This window comes from Xenopus tropicalis, chromosome 2 (assembly GCF_000004195.4).
Source record: "Xenopus tropicalis strain Nigerian chromosome 2, UCB_Xtro_10.0, whole genome shotgun sequence".
NCBI lineage: Eukaryota > Metazoa > Chordata > Amphibia > Anura > Pipidae > Xenopus > Xenopus tropicalis.
Genome location: NC_030678.2, coordinates 167,319,426 through 167,340,979, shown reverse-complemented (window position 1 = coordinate 167,340,979; position 21,554 = coordinate 167,319,426). Strand labels below are relative to the sequence as shown.

Sequence of the window (21,554 nt, the reverse complement as noted above, 5' to 3'; positions counted from 1 at the left end):
CAGGGGTAACATGTTGCTCCCCAACCCCTTGGATGTTGCTCTCAGTGCCCCCAAACCAGGGAGTTATTTTTGAATTCCTGGCTTAGTGACAGAGTTTTGGTTGCATTAAAACCCAATGTACTGACGAACAGCGTCTCCTGTAGGCTGCCAGTCCACATAGGGGCTACTAAATCACCAGCCCTGATTTGGTACCTCCGGGTTCATTTTTCATGCTTGTGTTGCTCCCCAATTCTTTTTATTTTTGAATGTGGCTCATGGTTAGAAACGGTTGAGGATCCCTGTTTTAGTGTCTCTCTATCTCTCTTAAAGGCTGACTCACTATCTTAGCACAACAGTCCAAAAATCTACCGGACTTGATACCGTTAAGTCAGCGCAGTGTCTAGAATGGTGTGGTGTTGGTGTGTATTTTATGACTAATAGTGACCTGCTTGCACTAGCAGTACTTGGGACTAGAGACAACAGATATATTCCTTGTTGTGTAGAAAGATTCTAAAGGTGGGCATACACGGTCCCTTAGACCGATTCGGCAGCTTATCGGCCCGTGTAGGGGCACAAACGAGGGCCTGCCCGACTGACATCTGGCCTGAAATCGGGCAGATATCAGTCGGGTAGGTTAATAAGTCAGATCAGGGACCGCATCGGCTCATTAATGTGGTCCCCGGACCGACAGCCCCTATTACTGGCGTTTTACTTCGATTGTTTGGTCCCAGGGCCAAACGACCGAATTAGCCGAAATTCAACCAAATTCCTGTTCTATAATACTTGTTCTTTGATAATAACTAGTATTGTAGCATACATCTAAAACACCAAAATCTCCATGCTGAACAGCAGGCATTCTTTCGGCATTGTTGTTCTTCTAACTGTGCAGTGTGACTAGCTGCCAATGTATCGGGCCTGGAACTATGGGTTGGCAGCATAGGAACATACCTTGTCTGCTACATGTAGTGCTCAGTGAACTGGCGGCAGTGAGTGGGTGGGAATTGTTGACGAACAGGGTTTGTGGGTGGTTTTTCCTTCATTCTCCTCAGTCCGACTCTACCAAGTAACAACTTATTATACTGATGCATGAGAAAATGGAAATTGGGGTATTAAAATCTATTGTGTATTTTTGTTACTTGTTTTTTCCCATAAAACTCTTGGTAGTGCTTGTGCTTGGTGGGCTGGTAGCAGGGGACGAGCGGATGGGAATAGTAGGCAAGCAGGTGTGGTGGGTGGCCTTGCCAAAAATTGAGCTGTAATGTTTGTGAATTCGAGTTTGTTTTTCAAAATCCATTAAACTTGCATATGGAATACTCGCTTATTTATTAATGTGGTAAATTTTGAATAAAAAAACTCAAATACCTTGAATTTTCAAGTTTACAAACCCAAATAAAACTCGAAAACTTGAAAATATGGCTTGACTTTGCCTAGGACAACTCCCATTGACTTAAAGAGAAACTTGCAATCTTCTAGATGGCAAAGTTTTATATTCAAGTTTTCAGGGTTTTTATTTTACGTTTTTGAACCATAATTCAAATTTGAGGTTTTTTTTAGCACAAAAGAACTCGGATTGTGGAAAAAATCAAATTTGAAAATTGATAAATCCCCCCCCTAATGTCTGCAGTTCTTCTTTTAGCCACTCGCATACTACATATTGGATATTATTTTGCTTGGATATTGTGTTGGGTTTTATTTGGGTGATGTCTTGTATGGAAGTTTTGTCACCATCACTGCCTAATGTATGCTTTGCCAATTGCCAAATCTCACAAAAATGAAGACATTTTTCCCAGCGGACAACAAGTTTAACCCACATACTGGACATATTTTTGAAAAATACACCATTCACGGCCATATAATAGCAATAGCAAGCCTCTAATGTTTAAAGTATTTGTACATACCCTACACAAACGTGTGTGTGCAGGCTTATATACAGTAGGGTAAGACTGGAAGAGAACTTGCTGTCGTTATATACTAAATTGGGGGGGAAGGGTAGTAGTGCATACTATAGCTTATGGAGAAACTAATCAACATATAGTAGGAATAATGGTTTTTTAGTGGGAATAAAAGGTTTCATAAACCAAATGGAGTACAGGTATTGGACCCCTTATCCAGAAACCCGTTATCCAGAAAGCTCTGAATTACGGAAAGCCCGTCTCCCATAGACTCCATTATAATCAAATAATTCAGAATTTTAAAACTGATTTCCTTTTTCTATGTAGAAATAAAACAGAACCTTGTAATTGATCCCAACTAAGATATAAATAATCCTTATTGGATGCAAAACAATCCTATTGGGTTTAATTAATGTTTTATTTATTTTTTAGCAGACTTAAGGTGTTGAGATCCAAATTACGGAAAGACCTCTTATCCGGAATACCCTTGGTCCCGAGCATTCTGGATAATGGGTCCTATACCTGTATAAGAGAAAGCTTAATGGCTGCAACTGTGAAAATGTATCTTTTGCTATAAAGTAGTAAGTATAATAAAGTTGCTGTGACAGTATTTCCCTCACTGAGTGTTGCCTTCATGTATGTCAGGGTATTTTAACCATTATCTTTTTTTGTGACAGGGACTATGCTGCGTCTAGGTTGGAGCCCATTTCCTTCAGTGAATATGCTGTGTTTGAGACCAATACGACCAGTCTGCTTTTTGATCTCTCTCTCTTTAAAGCCAAAATGGAGGTATAATCCGTTGTGTTTTGTTTGTATGTGTGAACATATGCATTAAAGGGGAAGTAAAGTGTAACAAAGACGTAGCCTAGGAATGCACATCATGAGTGGTTCGGTACCAGCCCATGGCGACCAAAGTCCATTATCAGGGAAGGTCTATGCTCCCCACAGTAGTCCCCCCTGATTCCCAGCACATTCTCTGGGTTGCTGTCACTTACCGGAGCTTAGGGACCCACTTACAATGTACTGTATATATAGCATTTACATACGGCTGATTAGTAATTAATTTAGATTCTTAAGGTCCCCATACACGGTAAAATCCGCTCCCTTGGCGAGATCGCCAAGCGAGCGGATCTTCCCCCGATATCCCCACCTACGGATGGGCGATATCGGGGAGCTTGAAGTTAAAAAAAAAAATAATCCGATCATTTGGCCCTTGGGCCAAACGATCGGATTATGTAGGCGGCACTGGGGCAGTCGGTTCGGGGACCGCATCAACGAGCCGATGCAGTCCCCGATCCGACTGGATTTTCTAACCTGCCCGATCGATATCTGGCCAATTTCAGGCCAGATATTGGTCGGCCAGCCCGCTCGTTTCTGCCCCTACACGGGCAGATAAGCTGCTGAATCGGTCCAAGGGACCCATATCGGCAGCTACAATCTGCCCGTGTATGGGGACCTTTAAGACATGGCTGCTCAGAGTAATTAGCCTAAGAATGTAATAATTAGCCCTGTAGCATCAGCATATATGACAGACAAACCTTTTGACACTTCTAACAAAATCCAAGATGGTGACCCCTGTTGGTCATTCTTTTAATAGAAATTATGATACTTCCAAGACTGGTGCAGTACGTTCAGTATATAAAATATGACATTTCTTCCTAGATTTGTTTACCACTCAATTGTTTTCCAGTTTTGGTTTGATTCCACCTGGTTACATCCAAATGCTGATCTTTATGGCTCAAAACTATATTTCCATTAAATTTTGAATTTTATTATAACCACGTTCAGTAATAATTTGTAATATACTGTATTCTAGATCAGTGGTCCCCAACCTTTTTGGCACCACGGCCCAGTTTCAAGCAAGACAATTTTTCCAAGGACCCAGGTTGGGGGGGGGGGGCGCAACTAGTTCATAGTATAAAGTTTTATATTACATATATAATGTAAATGTCATTATTACATTTTATATTATGCAGTTTATTTTTATTGTTATTGATATTATTACATTATAAAATATAATACAAAATCAATGGGAGACCAGGTGGCCCGGTTCAGCACAGCCCACGCCCCGATTCAAGCAAAATGTTACAATAATACTTGAATCGTTCATACAACAATTTCAAGTTTACATTCGAAAATCCCAAATTTTTGCGAGTTGAAAGTATTGTTGAAACTTGAAAAATTCATTTCCATGAATCCTCTTTTTTTTTTTGCCCAAACAGGAATTGCTCCAGCAGCCATTTTAGGAGCATTAGCGCTCAGTCTTGGAAAGCAGTAATGTATTTAAGTTTCACTTGAAACTGGGTGAAATAAAAAAATGGTGATGGGATCAACTTCCCCTTGAAGCTGGGTGAAACTGAAAACAATTAGGGGATTCATTTTTCATTGAAAGTTCAAGGACAGGCTGTCATTGACTATTCTAAGCCTCCATAGCAGCGGTCCTCAAACTACGCCCCCAGGGGAATTTAGCCGGCCCCCTGCTGCGTCCTCACCCCTGGCAGAGGAGAGAGAGGACTCAGCAGGGAGCGGGACGGGGGAGCTGAGAGGGAGGACGGATGGCAGGTAGGACGAAGGGAGCACCGGGGGGGAGGGGTTGGGGAGAAATGCAGCCAGTTTGGGCCACATTTTGCCACCGACTGGGGTGGGGGGGGAATGTGCTGTTGATGGCGGTCCGGCCCCCCAACAGTCTGATGGGCCCTTGATACGGCCCCTTGGGTCAGAAGTTTGAGGACCCCTGCTCCATAGGACAGATCAAACCTACCATATTTTTTTTTTGACAATATGGGGCTGATTTACTAACCCACGAATCCGACCCGAATTGGAAAAGTTCCGACTTGAAAACGAACATTTTGCGACTTTTTCGTACGTTTTGCGATTTTTTCGGCGTCTTTACAAATTTTTCGTTACCAATACGATTTTTGCGTAAAAACGCGAGTTTTTCGTAGCCTTTACGAAAGTTGCGTAAAATCTTGCGATTTTTCCGTAGCGTTAAAACTTACGCGAAAAGTTGCGCCTTTTTCGTAGCGTTAAAACTTAAAAGGTGCGAAGTTTCGCGTAAGTTTTAACGGTACGAAAAAAGCGCAACTTTTTGCGCAAGTTTTAACGCTACGAAAAATCGCAAGATTTTACGCAACTTTCGTAATGGCTACGAAAAACTCGCGTTTTTACGCAAAAATCGTATTGGTAACGAAAAATTCGTAAAGACGCCGAAAAAATCGCAAAAAATACGAAAAAATCGCAAAATACCGATCTTTACGAAAAAAAACGCAATCGGACTCATTTCGACCCGTTCGTGGGTTAGTAAATCAGCCCCTATAAGTTAACTAAATATTAATAAATCATGAATTACGGGAGATTTTTTGAAAAAAATTGTAAATCTTGAAATCATCAATAAGAAAAAATCCGAATTCATCTCAAACTTGCTTAGTAAATGTGCCCCTAAATCTAAGGGTAGATATTTATCAGTCGGTTCTGACCCCCCCTCCCAATCTGCTATTGAAACCACAGCATCTAAACCATAGAGAACAAAGAAAAGAAAAACTAAAGTTAATTGTATGGTGTTTATCACTTCATTGCAATAACAAAGTCTAATTCTTATAGTTTTATATAAAATATGTAATGCTGAATAAATAAATTGCTCAAGATACATAAAGGAAACAATTTCCGTATGAATTTGTCAAATGCTCCCCTTGTATAACAACATGTTATGGGCCTGGTATATCTAAGGCAACAATGGAAGGAAAATGATCTGCCCTTTTGTATTTGCTTATTAAATGCACTAATATATGAATCGGGCATTGTTATAGCTGAGCTAAGTTATATAAAGCAAGTTTATCACGCTCGTTAAATGGGTAAATATATTTTCAAGTGTTTCATGTTTACGTCTTTGATAAAGGGAGTTTTAGCTCTACGTGGATTAAACGCTGGATCGTGTCACGCCACTCGCAGCCGCTGGCGCAGATATAATTTGCTGCACTTTGCTGACAGATGTATCTCTAAAAGGCACACTTAGCTGTGCTTTGTAACAGGCAGAGACTGTATTCCTTAGATTTGGGTCATCTCAGTTTAACTGCTTTCGCTAGGCATTTTATGTTAAAAATAATGCATTACAGAACAATTAAATAGAGTGTGTCCAGATTGCAGGATTCTAAGAGATAGGGCAAGCATAGGGTTCAATTGCTCTGATCTCTTTGATCTATTATTGTAAGGAAAGGTAGGGCTTTAAAGGGATTCCGATGTGATTTTTTTTTTCAGAAGGAGCCAGCGCTACACATTAGAACTGCTTTTCAGCTAACCTATTTCTCCTACTCCCATGTAATTGGAGGAGTCCCAAGCCGGACTTGGATTTCTTACTATTGAGTGCTATTCTGATACCTACTGGGAGCTGCTATCTTGCTCCATTCCCATTGTTCTACTGATCGGCTGCTGGGAAGGGGATATCACTCCAACTTGCAGCGCAGCAGTAAAGTGTGCCTGAGTCTGAGCTTTCAGAAGTAGCCAGCGCTACACATTAGAACTGCTTTCAGCTAACCTATTGTTTCTCCTACTCCCATGTAACTGGAGGAGTCCCAAGCCGGACTTGGATTTCTTACTATTCAGTGCTATTCTGATACCTACTGGGAGCTGCTATCTTGCTCCCTTCCCATTGTTCTGCTGATCGGCTGCTGGGGGTGAGGGGGGTATCACTCCAACTTGCAGCGCAGCAGTAAAGTGTGCCTGAGTCTGAGCGTTCAGAAGGAGCCAGCACTACACAATAGAACTGCTTTCAGAAAAGCAATTGCTACTTCTTTGCGAGTTTGGTTAGCTGGACTTGGATTTTACGATTGAGTGCTGCTATCATAGCTACCTTTAGGTGGGGCATTTTTTGCAGAGCTTGCTATCTTGATGTTTCCATTGTTCTGCTGATAGGTTGCAGGGGGGAGAACGAAGGGGGTGATATCACTCTAACTTGCAGTGCAGCAGTAAAGTGTGACTGAAGTTTATCAGAGCCCAAGTCACATGGCTGAGGGCACCTGGGAAACTAAAAATATGGCTAGCCCCACTAAACATTTTAAAATTAAATATAACAAAATCTGTTTGCTCTTTTGAAAAATGGAATTCAGTGTAGGATTCTGCTGGAGGAGTGCTATTAACTGAGGCATTTTGGAAAAAAAAGAATGGACAAGGTATAGGAAAACTGTTTAGTAGAAGATTTTCTGTGGCAGGATTTGAGTAACGTATTGCATTTTTATTTGGCTTTCTCTCTGAAGAAGACGATTAGCGCTGAAGCACAAGCCATCCTCACAAATCCACCAGAGAAGAGAACATCAGAAGGAGTCAAAATGGTAAGTGTGTAATCTGATAAAATCATTTCCAAATCACAGGTTGGTACACACCAAAAAATAAAACCATTGAGACATACTAAGGCACTCAAATATCTGTTATTTATGAAGGGCAAAAAACCCTAAAACTCGATGGGAGTTGTCCTAGTCAATGTCAAGCCATATTTTCAATTCAAAATTTTTGACTTTTTTTTTTTGAGTTTGTAAACTCAAAAATTCGAGTTATTTGAGTTTTTTTTATTTGAAAGTTTTCCATATTAATAAAAAGCAAGCATTCAAGTTTTTTTTAAATGTACAAGTTACAATTCAGAAGTCAGTCTAATGTTTCAGTGAAATATCAACCATCTGCTTGGACAAAGCCCTACTATGACCACTAAAACAAGGCCACATAACAACAACTATGACCATATAAATGGTCCCCAGGACATGGGAACCCGAACCACACAATCTTCCACCCACATACCGACGGAATATAAAATGAAACGATGCCATCTATTATTGCGGTCAGTCATATGCTATATTTATGTATATTTTACCTTTTCTTTCTTCTTTACTTCCTTAATAAAAAATGTAATGCCTAAAGACCCCATTGGAATAGCCCATCTCTTAGGGCTAATAATCCTGGTACACTAATCCATACTTTCTCTATGATAAAGCTAGCTTATTTGTCTCATATTCCTAGAACACCTATAACATCCCACTAATACACTCATGGTCTTTTTCATTGGTTCTTTTATATCCATAGACCAACACACTCAATGCTAGCCTTTTTTAAGGTGGCCATACACGGGCCGATTGTAGCTGCCGATATCGATTCCTTGGACCAATTCGGCAGCTTAACGGCCTGTGTAGGGGCCGCAAAGACTGGCCTGCACTACAGATATCTGGTCTGAAATCGGGCAGATATCGATCGGGCAGGTTAAAAAATTCAATCGGATCGGGAACCGCATCGGCTCGTTGATGCGGTCCCCGAACTGACTGCACCCTTAACAGTCGTTCTAATTCGATCGTTTGGCCCCAGGGCCATAGGTGGGGATATCGGGAGAAGATCCGCTCGCTTGGCAACCTCGCCAGGCTAGCGGATCGTTGCATGTATGGCCACGTTTACTCCTAGGGGGATGATCTGATGCTGAAAGTTACAAAAACCCATAAGAACATTAACACCCAGAACCTCTGACACTATTCCCAAATGAAGGAGTATTTTGCCTGATGAAGGGGCCTTAGAGCTCCGAAAGCTTGCAATGTATTTTTATTGTTAGCCAATATAGGTATCATTTCTACAATACTCTTGTATTTGTGTTTTGTTGTTTTTTTACTATTATTTTTGACACTGGCTAACACGGTACTACAGTTTTTGTTTTGTGATCAACTGAAGGAAAGACATCCTTCCTGGCAACTAGTTGTATCATTTCCTCCATGTGGAGACTTCACAGGGCTTCATGGTTGGATATATTAGATCCCTACATGAACTTGTGTCATATAACATTTTCTGGTTTTAACATTTAATAGTATATTTATGGGATTCAATTATTATTTAGCTCTTTCCCATTAGCACTCAGTAGATCACCTACTCAGCCTCTATAAATTATCAGTGTATATCTCCTCTCTTGACAATTTATAGTCTCGTGCCCTGATTGTTTCTCATATAGAACTGCAGGAAGGTTTCAGGATGTACGTCTTGCGCTAAAGGGAAAACCTGCTAATATTACATTTTGCTTGCCGGTATTAATCAGCATAGCGAAGTCACTATCCCAAGACAACTGCAGCTCGACACTATGAAAAATGTATTTTTATAAGCCCCTTTTATTGCTGGCAGATATATTTTTTTGACTGTAGTTTACAATTGACTCATATAAATCTTGTTAAATTTAGCACCGTTTCTCAGGGTTTAATGCTCCCACAAGCAGACTTTTCTGCAGCATCATATGGACGCTTGCCTGGCTTCTATGGAATTTAGTGCTATTCCAATGGGCATATACACAGTCCTGCAGCAGGAGGTCTTTAAAGTCCTCCCCTAGTAAAGGTGGCTTAAGTAATGGTACAATAGGAAAATGTGTAGCGGCTCATATAGTTTTAGAAAATAGGCTGAACTTTGCAAAAGACACATGGCCAAAATGTTACCATTTTGCAAAATCAGTCCTGGCCAAGTAAGTCTAGGGGGCACATTTACTAATCCACGAACGTCCGAAAAGCGTCCGAATGCGTTTTTTCCGTAATTTTTCGTCGCCGCCGCGACTTTTTCACGAATTGTTGCGACTTTTTTGTTGCCGTCACAACTTTTTCGCGAATTGTCGCGACTTTTTCGCCGCCGTCACGAAAAAATCGGATTGGTTTTTCCTCCGTTTACAATTGCTCAATACGAAAAAATTGCGACGGTGACGAAAAAATTGCGCAAAATACAGAAAAAACGCAACGGCGACGAAAAAGTCGCAAAATTTTCGTTTCCAATGCAATTTTTTTGCCATTCGGGATTCGGATTCGTGGATTAGTAAATGTGCCCCCTAGGTTAAAGATCATTTCTGAAGCCATACTTTAGATCATATATGTCAAACACAAGGCCCGGGGGCCAAATCCGGCCCACCTGGCTATTTTATGTGGCCCTTGGTGAGTGTGTCTGGCCATCCAGCCTGATCAATTTCCATTTTCCTCACATAGTAACTAAGACTAAGGGGTATATTTATCATGCTGTGTTAAAAGTGGAGTAAAACATCACTGGTGATGCTGTATATAGCAGCCAATCAGATGCTTTGATTTGATTTTCTCAAATCTAATTGCTGATTGGTTGCTCTGGGCAACATCACCAGTAATGCTTCACTCCACTTTTTACACAGCATGATAAATATACCCCTAAGACTAAGGGGTATATTTATCATGCTGTGTAAAAAGTGGAGTGAAGCATTACCAGTAATGTTGCCCAAGGCATCCAATCAGTAATCAGATTTCAGCAGTAGCAAAGCATCTGATTGGCTGCTATGAGCAACATCACCGGTAATGTCTTACTCCACTTTTTACACATTGTGATAAATATACCCCTTAGTATCTTACTAAGTATATTAATAAAAAATTTGGCCCGCGACTGTGTTTTAGATTTCGGCCCCCTTATGTGATTGAGTTTGACACCCCTGCTTTAGAATATGGAAAAAAAAAACCTTCTTCTGTACAAATAATCCGTCATTTTAGTTACATGAGGGAAAATTTATTAATATTCCAGCTTGATTTTTTTTTTTTTTTTTGCTTTAATTCAGTTTCCTTTTGTTTTCCTGCAGCCATGTTTTTTCGCTGCAACAAAACATGATCAATACTAACCCAGTCTAGCATTTTAATATCTGAAAAAATCTTCCATTTTATAGTGTTGTGCTATATATTGGCTCTAAATAGTACTGATCATTTTCAGATAGCTTGAGTGAGTTTTCAGCTTTTTCCCCCAATGTTGTTGCAGTTACCAGGGAGAGTTGAACCTGATGTAGTTTCAGGTACAGGTATCGGACCCCTTATCTTGAAACCCGTTATCTGGAAAGTTCTAAATTACAGAAAGGCCATCTCCCATTTACTCCATTTTAATCAAATAATTCACATTAGTTCACATTAATTCACATAGGAACAGCCCTATTGGGTTTATTTCATGTTTAAGTGATTTCCTTTTCTCTGTAATAATAAAACAGTACCTGTACTTGATCCCAACTAAGATATAATTACCCCTTATTGGGGGCAGAACAGCCCTATTGGGTTTATTTAATGGTTAAATGATTCCCTTTTCTCTGTAATAATAAAACAGTACCTGTACTTGATCCCAACTAAGATATAATTACCCCTTATTGGGGGCAGAACAGCCCTATTGGGTTTATTTAATGGTTAAATGATTCCCTTTTCTCTGTAATAATAAAACAGTACCTGTACTTGATCCCAACTAAGATATAATTACCTCTTATTGGGGGCAGAACAGCCCTATTGGGTTTATTTAATGGTTAAATGATTCCCTTTTCTCTGTAATAATAAAACATTACCTGTACTTGATCCCAACTAAGATATAATTACCCCTTATTGGGGGCAGAACAGCCCTATTGGGTTTATTTAATGGTTAAATGATTCCCTTTTCTCTGTAATAATAAAACAGTACCTGTACTTGATCCCAACTAAGATATAATTACCCCTTATTGGGGGCAGAACAGCCCTATTGGGTTTATTTAATGGTTAAATGATTCCCTTTTCTCTGTAATAATAAAACAGTACCTGTACTTGATCCCAACTAAGATATAATTACCCCTTATTGGGGGCAGAACAGCCCTATTGGGTTTATTTAATGGTTAAATGATTCCCTTTTCTCTGTAATAATAAAACAGTACCTGTACTTGATCCCAACTAAGATATAATTACCCCTTATTGGAGTCAAAACAATCCTACTGGGTTTAGTTACTGTTTAAATAATTTTATTAGCTGACTTAAGGTAAGAGATCCGAATTATGGAAAGACTCCTTATCTGGAAAACCCCAGGTCCCGAGCATTCTGGATAACGGGTCCCATACTTGTACTGCCTCAAAAGTGATGAAAGTCTGCTCACACTTTGACACGAATTGTGCTAAAATTTGCTGGTTCAGCATGAGAATGATGTATGTATGTACAGTATATTTTCCCTGTGCCAAAGGTGCTGTGTAATAAGCACAACTGCAGGAAAAGTTGTGAGCCTGAAGCTGAGTTGCAGTATATAAATGACCCCTATAGACTGTGTGACAGTTATATTGTTGGGGTGATTTATTGAATTTTCTCCGCATTTCAAACTTTTCTTTTGTGTGTGCACAAAATGCACAAATCTGAAAAACTCAAATGTAAAACTTTGACATAAAGCCGGGTGAGTTCATATAGAAGTCTATGGGAGTACTAGGCAAAACTGATATATTGGTTCTTAGAACCAATAAAAATGATGAACAAAATACAAATTTGATGCACTTTTTTCATGGTTTGGTTATTTATAGGCAAACATATAAAATTATGAATTTATTTGAATTGAAGGGGTTGAATTGGGGGTTTGATACAGCAGAACCATATGACCAAACATACATGGTTTTCATGTAAATAATGATTCAACTGGCTGCTGTTTGTAACATATCTCATTTTTATTGATTTGGTTTCATATTGTTTATTAAAATGATTTTCTGTAGCCTCAGACAGGGAATCTACGGAGAAGGAGTTGGATTATGTTCAAGAGCAATGGCTTTTGTTAAGTACCAAAGTGGTTGTGAAATCAAAGAAGTCAGTGAATTGGAAGTATAACAGTATATGTGTATGTACTGTATATAATAGTATATAATAGTGAATGTGTATTTTTCTGTTTCAGGCAATGTTTTCTCTAAGGTCGACAGTGGATGCTTTTGCTAGATACCCTGTGCACATACAAGAGAAAATTGCTAGAACTGGATGGTACGAGTGGTATGTGGAATAGTATTTATCTCTATAACAAAGCAATCTATGATTCCATTATATCCTATGGTACATGGTTTTACTTGTTTCCTCCACATTGCATTGATTAAAGGCAGTCTTGGCATATAAACAGAATACGGGGCGGCTGAATGAGGCTACAACCTATCCAGGCCCTTACTGGGGTTTAAAATAGGCCATGGCTTTTAAGGACACAGAGGCCCCGGCCTACTTAATAGTAATGGTCTATGGCATCTTAAATCATCCCCTTGGCAATTTGCCAGAATCCACAGATCCAATCCAGGCCTGAACTTATTCACTATGTTATTACCATCGCCTCATTGCCCATTTTGGCCAATAAACAACTGCCCATAAAAAGTAAAATATCAAAAAAACAACTTTACTCTGCAGCTGATTATGAGAGTGAGTCCTGTTGAAATTTGTTGACAGTATAGTGTTAAGTAGCGCTGTGTCCCCTGAACTCCTGGTTGTGGAAGGCAATAGCCACACCTCCCTCCTGATGAGAGCTGGTGCTGGGCATGCCTGGAGATGCCTGTGGATGGTTCCGCTGATGGCCACCATCTTGGATGCACTGAGCCTGATGATGTCTGCCCCCGTTAATGTCTGTCCGGCCTTGCTCAGGGGTGTTCCTTCTCTCCTCTTGTGACCTTCTTCCTCTCTTGGGAGCCACTGCGGACTAGAACTACACCACGCTTTCCTGCCGCTCCTAGCACCGTCAAATCCTCACCCGCGCCTGCTCTGGAATCCACCCAGGATGTGTCTCCAGCAATCACCACAGTCAGTATCCCCCGTTGTGCTCAGTTGCCACCCTAACTTTTTTCAACAGCTGCTCCAAGTCTAAAATCGCCATTATAATGGCACCAGTGAGGGGGAACTCGAATTTGTAAACCCTTAGAAGGCTAACAGCATGAACCCCTATATAAACATTCCCGCCAATGATCCTCGGCAGCTTAGGAGCCAATGAGCATGAAATAAACATCATTGTTTTCCCAACAGTGCCTTCCCATTGGTTCCTTAACCTTGTATCTACTGCAGGAATGTTGACCCATTACTTACAAAAGATTTGGGGCTACTTCGCTTATTAAGAAAACTACTCCATGATCTAATAATACAAAATAGCTACAAATAAAAATACATTCTTATTACATGGCGGAACTTTGCCTTTGGTACCTGTAAAACTCCAGCAATTTATTATTTATATTTTTTTGGGGGGTCATATTGTCAGACACCAACTTTTGTGATGCCTTGTGACTTAGATCTGGGAATTTTAAAAAGAAGATGCATACCATAATATAAAAGAACAACTCTAGCGGGTAGATTGTCTGTTTGATGGATGAATACAAGCGCTCGCTGCAACCTTTTTTTGGGAACACTGATGCAGTTTCTAGAGCAGAGAAATATATCCTGCGGCTCTTCCTCTATGGTAAAACTGCAGGTCCCCGCTGAGAAGCTCCGTGGGACAAATACGTATAGATACCGTGCAACACGAGAAGCTGCTATAATATCAAATGTCTGCTGTAGGAAATACAACAGATTCAAGCAATGTAAAAAGAGACGTTAAGGAGATTACATCTGTGTGCAGAGTAATTGGAGTGATGACAGAAAGGCAGACAAGTTAATAGTGCAGTCGACGAGGATGAAGTTATAAGGACATAAAATTCAAGATGGGAAGAACAACAGTATGAAAGCTTCACTTAACTGAATTCATTTCACAGACTCAGGCTGGTTTAGTTCAGAAAAGGAATCATCCTGAATATTCCACACACTCGGTTCCCTCTATAGAGCAGATGATGCTTCTTCAGAGCAACGTTCATTTTGGACAGAGGGTGAAGAACCAGGATTTGGGGATGTGGAGCTATAAGCCGGGTAGTAGTAGTAGCAGGAGTCATGATGTTATGACTATGAAGATTTTCATTCATCCAGGTCATGGTATATCTAGTATAAATAAATCTAAAGCAACAGGACTTGTTAAGTAATCAGTGATTACTTTACATGTCCAGTTGCTTTAGATTTATTTATACTAGATATGATGATGTTATGGTATAGCAGGCTATAGACTGTGTTCTTTGTGGTGCATCTGGTGGTTCAGGGCTGCTTTGGCAACCAGGAAATATTATGTTCTTAAACAAGTGGGGTTGGGCAGAATATAGAAATAAAATAAAGGCTAATGATATATTAATAATAGCCTGTTGTTCAAATGGACAGAAGTGTTCCTAATTTAGATGGAAACTATACTACTGATGAGCAAGCGTGTGGGGGGGTTTGTACCTGGTGGCTCAGGGTACAAAAACACGGTGGTTTGCGCCCTTTCCAGTCTAAATCACAGGAACATGCAATGCATTGTGGGAGTTGAACAGTGTCGGACTGGTGGGCCCTCCTGCTCCTGACCATTTGGCCTGTTTCATGGTCATTCCCTATTTCTGAGTGGGAACAAAGAGGAGAAATACTGTAGATCAGGGGGCCCCAACCTTTTTAGCACCAAGGCCCGGTAGGAGGAAAAAAAACATTTCCACGGACCGGCGGGAGAGGGGGGCGACGCGACACAAACTTCAGACGCGTTATTCATGCAACGCGCTGGGGTGTGTGCATCGTGTGGTTTTTGTGCACTGCGGGAACTGATGTGGCCCACTACCATGCCGTCCATGGCCCGGAACTGGTCCGCGGCCCGGCGGTTGGGGACCCCTGCTGTAGATGGAAGAATAGATACTAGCATATAAATAAAAGAGACTTGGGGAATTAAGTGGCTGAGTGAGGAAAAAAATATTTAGAGAGTGGGCCCATGGTCTAAGGTTTTCAGGTGGGTCCGACACTGGACTTGAAGTCTTATGTAGTTTTTCATACTCAAGGACCTTCACCTACTGCTGGTAAGTCATGCCCATAATATAGTTTATAATGCAGCTCAAGAAAAGGTTTCTTTTTACAACCAACTAAATATAGAGAATGGTTATGTGAATAGTGATAGAGTGATATTGAGTGGGATGAAAGTTTAGTTACATATTAAGAAAGAAGTTGGAATGTATATCTGAATACAGGGAAAACATTATTGAGCACTAAGCCAAACACCGTGTGTGTCCCAGCCCCGATACCATCTGTTTAGGGTGTTAGACTGAGCTCCAAATGAAATCCCAGGGCTAAAAAATAGCTCTGCTTCGGGGATAGAAAAAGGAGTTACTTTATTCCGTTAAAAAAAAAAAAAAAGCAACTTCCAGGTTCCCAAGGCTCTTTATGTTGTAAATAAAAATTATTCTGATCCATTGAAAGGCTTCCTCTGACCCAACAACACACTGAATAATTGTATCCGAGATATGTTTTCATTGCATCTTATGATCACTTGAATGTTTCCCCCATCTGCTTTATTTACATTCGGAAATAGTTTATTCGGCGTAGAAGCCGTATAGAGCTCCGGAGCGGCGTCCTCGCTGTGCCGCCGACATTAGCAAACCAAATTCCACACTCGTTTAAATATGTTTCCTTTGAGTAAAATACATTTGGGTGCTTTTACTTTGAATTTATATACAACAGGATCTGCGCGTATTATTTAGTGCTCATTTTCTTGTTCCTTGGAATACGTTCCTGAAACGGCATTTGATATGGAAATTTTTCCCACTGGCATTTACTACTATTTTTTTTTTTTTTTTCTGAACGGGTATTACACATTTGCTGGGAACTGTATAACACATTTGTTGTCTGTAAACCACCCAGGAAAGGCTTGATACTGAGCTGGAAACAGGTTTCATAGATATACTGTTTGATAAGAGAAGTATAGGGAAAGTATATCCATTCAAGCCCTTATCAAGCAAAGCTGTCCTCCGTATTGTCAGTTCTAAAGCAATAATTATTTGACTTTAAGGGGTTATTTACATCTGCTACCACAGTTGCAGCCACACAAATGTCCCCACAGTTAGTAACCCCATTTATTAAAGGTACTTGCACCAAAATGCACTCCTTTCACTTCCATAGAGTTGTGCTCACAGCCACTGCCTCCCTCTTGCCTCCTACCTCTGGAACAGGTGGTAGCCCCAGGGTTCTCTCAGCATCCCGCATCAATTAGCTTGGTGTACTTGCGTCTAACCCTCATAGACTCCACCTGATAAACCCCACTATACCTAACATTTGCCCCAAGTGCTCCCATGGCATGGAATTATCCAAAAATTCTGGACAAAAGTCACAGTGAAAAACAGTTGCCTGTTAGCTCTCATAGTACCCCTAGACCTAACTCTACTTTTTCTGAACCAAGTAGAGGACTACAGCCAGCGCCAGATCTCTAATGGGGGCGCCTGAGGCATGTGCGAACACACAAACCCCCCCCCCCGACCGTTAAAACTCCCATATGGAGCAGTGGGGATAGGTCCCCATTGCTCCGTATGGGAGCAAAATTTTAATATTTCGCTGCGGCGGGCACCCCTTAGTTTGTGCCGCCCTAGGCCTGGGCCTTTGTGGCCTTGCCACAAATCCGGGCCTGACTACAGCAGATCAGGCATTATTATGTTTCCTTTATATTCATGCCAAAAGTGACTAATAGCAATCAAATGGAAATCAGAACAAGCACAAAAGTAAAGAAGTGGATAGAATTGTTCAAAAACTCAGTCCCCTTAGACCAGTTAACCTACATGAGTAGAGACTGCCCTAAAACAATTGACGGAGTCTGGTCCCCATGGATAACTAAACATCTGCCAGCATTGTTACCTCTAAGCAAATCGGGTTCCTAAGAAGGCCCCTCCCCCTATACCAGTGATCCCCAACCAGTGGCTCGGGGGCAACTTGTTGCTCCCCAACCCCTTGGGTGCTGCTCTCAGTGCCCCCAAACCAGGGAGTTATTTTGGAATTCCTGACTTGGGGGCAAGTTTTGGTTGAATAAAAACAAGATTTCCTACCAAATAAAGCCCCTGTAAGCTGATAGGGTGCATAGAGGCTGCCTTATAGCCAATCACAGCCCTTATTTGGCTCCTCCATGAACTTTTATGGTGCTTGTGTTGCTCCCCAAGTCTTTTTACATTTGACTGTGGCTCACGAGTAAGAAAGGTTGGGGACTCCTGCCCTATACTATCCCACACCCCCAGAAACAACAGTACTCCATACTAGGCACAACTGTCCCTTGTGAGCACAATGACGCTGAAATTCTAAGAGAACGAAAAGGTTGTTAAAGGTACTTGCTCCCAAAGCCATTCCTTGCATACAGTATTTAATAGAATTAAGTCTAAAACTACTGGACTTTTCTGAGTTTTCTGTGAAAACGTTTCACTGCTTATCCGAGTGACTTCTTCAGTTCAAATGACTGGTAGGGAATTCCCCGGTATTTAAACCCTTGAGGGTAGTACAGTCACAGACATCCAATCACAATGGTTCCATTGAACTTATTCAGTTAGGTGTTGGCTATAACTGACAGGTGTTAAAAGGTATGATCCAGTCACAATGGTACCATGATTCTCATTGATGCAGGGGTACATGACTGGAAGTGTGAACTGTTGTGAAACTGCAAAAATTCCCTACCAGTCATTTGATCTGAAGAAGCGACTCAGATGAGTGGTGAAATATTTTCAAGAAAAACTCAGAAAAGTCCAGTTGCTTTAGACTTAATTCTACTAGATATTGTATTAATGACGATCTTTATAGACACATTCCTTGCATATTTTGGTGGAAAGCGCCAATGTTCCTTCCTGATCTGCTCATATGCATCACATGCAGTGTGCCAGTTGACGCAGGAGAAGCCTGAAGCTACCCCCACCTTGAAGGTGTCTCCAGTGTTCCTCCTCCATGCTGTGTCAAACCCCGCTGTGCAAATGTGCCTAAAGAATGGGGTGCAGACATTATTTTCAGACAAAGTGACATTGGACTCTGAGATCTGTGCAGTGGGTTAAGCAGCCGCCATGAAAGCCCAGCTGATAAAATCCCGCACAAATAGCGTAACTTTATTCAGTAGTCCTTCCGTGTACTAAACTTTTCTCTTGAATATCCAGTTTAATGTCTTCAATCTTGATTTTCATTTTTTCTTTGTATTGCTTTGGTGTGGATTTTACATCTGTGCTGCTTTCATCCCTTAGATTTGAATATGATGCGCACAGCTTACTCAACATCAAATGCCATATCCCAGTTTATATTGTCTTCTTAGGGCAGTTGTAAAGAAAAGGCAATGCTTAGAGGATAAATCAGGAAGTTTTGTATATAGAGGAGTCACTCTTTCATATCATTTCTGAAAGGAACTATTCTGCCGCTCTGAAGTTTGGGTATGATTAAATTAAAGGGCACGTGGGATCTTCATGATAGAGAAGAGGGGCTTGGACATAGTATAATAATTCTTTTCTTCTTTGACTGCCTTAAACGTACAGTAAGGTAGTACAGCACTTTTAGTTTCTTGATATAAAAGTCTACAGATCTAATTTTAGGTGGATAGTTTATTTTTAAGGTTATATCATATGTTTGTGTAACAAACATACAGTACTTGGGAATTATCGTATGGATTCATATTTCAATATTATCTGTTGACCCGACCCCTCCAGAATGAGCTTAGATCTTATTGGGCCATGGATAGGTGTCTTTCCCAATGGACATCTGCCTGATAATCCATGAAGTAGAAGACAGGTTGGAACATTGTTGCTTCCATTTACAAGAGCATTGTTGAGGCTGGGCACTGAGGTTTTATAATCAGGGCTAACTGGCAATTGGTTTGCAAATGAATTCCGGAATTCCAACGTTTTTAGTTGGGTTAATGTCTGGGCTTTTTACAGGACATGCAAGTCCTTTCCTCCTTATCTGAGCAAATCAATTCTGTACAGACTTTGCTTTAGGGTCTTTCATTGAAACCACCAGAGGCACTGCACTAAACCATAAAACACTTCCCCAGACCATCATTCTTTCTTCCAAAGTTCCTAAGATCTCTCCTCTCCTGGCCGACACTCACAAAAATCCATTCTCCCTCGGATCCAGACTTTCGCTCCTCAACTTTAAAAAGCCTGTGCTCCACAGCTCAGGAGTTGGCAAACAAACATTAAAAAGGTTTTGCAATGTATTTTTGCATTTTATATATATATATATATATAAAGAAACAGAGTACCGCACACACATCTGAAAAAGATCCGACGTTTCAAGCACTAACGGTGCTCTTCCTCAGGGACAAACCAGAAGACTACGTACAAACAAGTGCTTGTGTAGAGGGGTTGCTATGGTTACTGCCACTATGCTTTGGCGCCCTTTTTTTTTTTAGTGGGGTATTTAAGGGGGTTGTTTGTACGCAGTCTCCTGGTTTGTACCTGAGGAAGAGCACCGTTAGTGCTCGAAACGTCGGATCTTTTTCAATAAATATTTTTCCCAAAGTCCCTGTGTGTGCGGTACTCTGTTTCTTTAATATTGATTTTGGCCAGCACCCAGGGCGTTTGATTTTCTATAGGGTGTGCTCTGTTTTGCTCTCTTGTATGTATATATACATATATTTTTCTTAATCCAGAAAGTATACTCTTTCTGTACTGTGTGTCAGAGATTATTCTCAATTTAGATAATTTTGACCAAGGGAGTTTACAAACTTTTCTAAATCTTTTTCTTTCTTTCCATATCAATATAATATTGTCTGTATAGCGGCGCCATAGGGACACGTTTGCCCCCAGCTCAGTCAAGGGGAAGATATGACAGGTCTCCCAATAACCATTTGTAGATTATCGTAGCTGGGAGTAAACCTAGTCCCCATGGCGGCCCCGCATACCTGAAGATAATATTTGTCTTGAAACCAAAAGAAATTATGTTCCAATATAAATCCCTTTTAAATAAATTCTTTCTGAAGTAATGGTATTGTATTATCCTCATTTTAAAATGTGCTGTGGCTTTAAGGCCTTGATTATGCCTATTTGATGTATAAAGTGATTTTACATCAAAACTTGCAAGTATTGTGCCTGGTTCCCATTTAAAATCTTGTAATATTTGTATTAACTGGGTTAAGTCCCTCAAAAGCGACGGTAATATCACATACTTTTGTAACATTACAGCTATATACTGAGATGATAGGTTAATAGATCCTATTCCCGAAATCTTTACCCGATTTTCATGTATTTTTGGGTGGCCATATAAGACCGGCACAATTGGGTATTTTACTTTAATATAACTCCATTCTGCTTCAGTCAGAATTCCATTTTCTTTTGCTTCATCTAACAATACTCTTGATTTTTTATTTAAAAACTTCTAATGTATTTTTTATTTTTAGAATGTTATACATAGTCTCCTTGTTCAGAAAAGTCTGACACATGTCTAAATATTTATCTTTAACCATAATCACCTTTATCAGCTGCCTTAATGATTATACTATCATCTTATTTAAGGGCTTCCAAAGCTAATTGTTCACCTCTTGTTAAAGAAGGCTTATTACACTATTTTCATTTCTCCCTCTTTGAGTTACAAACTGCTCCTGCGGGAAATACCCTTCCCCAGATCTCTTTAGTTTCCCAGGTAGCGCTACCTGCCCCAAAGTACCTCTCCCTTTGGATAGGTCGTGGCTCCCACGTAGCAGGCACACAAGAAACACCTTTCCTCACACAAGGATGACAACAGACATCTACAAACAACTCTCTTTCCTTAGGCTGGAGCACTCCCCAGCCTCTCTAATCACTGGTAGTTCAGTCACTTGTCTACTGCTCTCTGTCCCTCTGGATTTGCCTCTCACTCTCTAGCTGGATGCAGCAGGGCTCCCTTTATAACCGGCTGACCCCACCCCTGATTTTTGGCTCCAAAGTCAGGCACTTCCTTCCTCCCAGAAGTGCACTGGGGCTCCCAGCCAATCGTGTTTCTCTCCAGTTTGTAACTGGGCTTGATCATGTCACAGACAGAAAGAGATTCCCTTACTATGTGGGTGGTCTGCGGGTACCAGCCTGGGTCCCTGTCTCAAGTGTGGAATTATTCCTGCCGTCCCTCCTCTGATGGTAATGCTATTTTTACTCTTACCTGGTTA

General features: G+C 40.7%; 1 protein-coding gene across 1 annotated transcript in view; it reads left to right on the top strand.

Annotated features, from left to right (window-relative positions):
- Positions 1-21,554, top strand: part of LOC116408912 (cyclic nucleotide-binding domain-containing protein 2-like) — a 185,572-nt gene that overhangs the window by 47,879 nt on the left and 116,139 nt on the right. Inside the window, exons 4-6 of the mRNA XM_031897345.1 lie at positions 2,549-2,660; positions 7,121-7,195; positions 12,525-12,616. Coding sequence (XP_031753205.1) covers positions 2,549-2,660; positions 7,121-7,195; positions 12,525-12,616 — 279 coding nt within the window. The remainder of the gene's footprint in view (positions 1-2,548; positions 2,661-7,120; positions 7,196-12,524; positions 12,617-21,554) is intronic.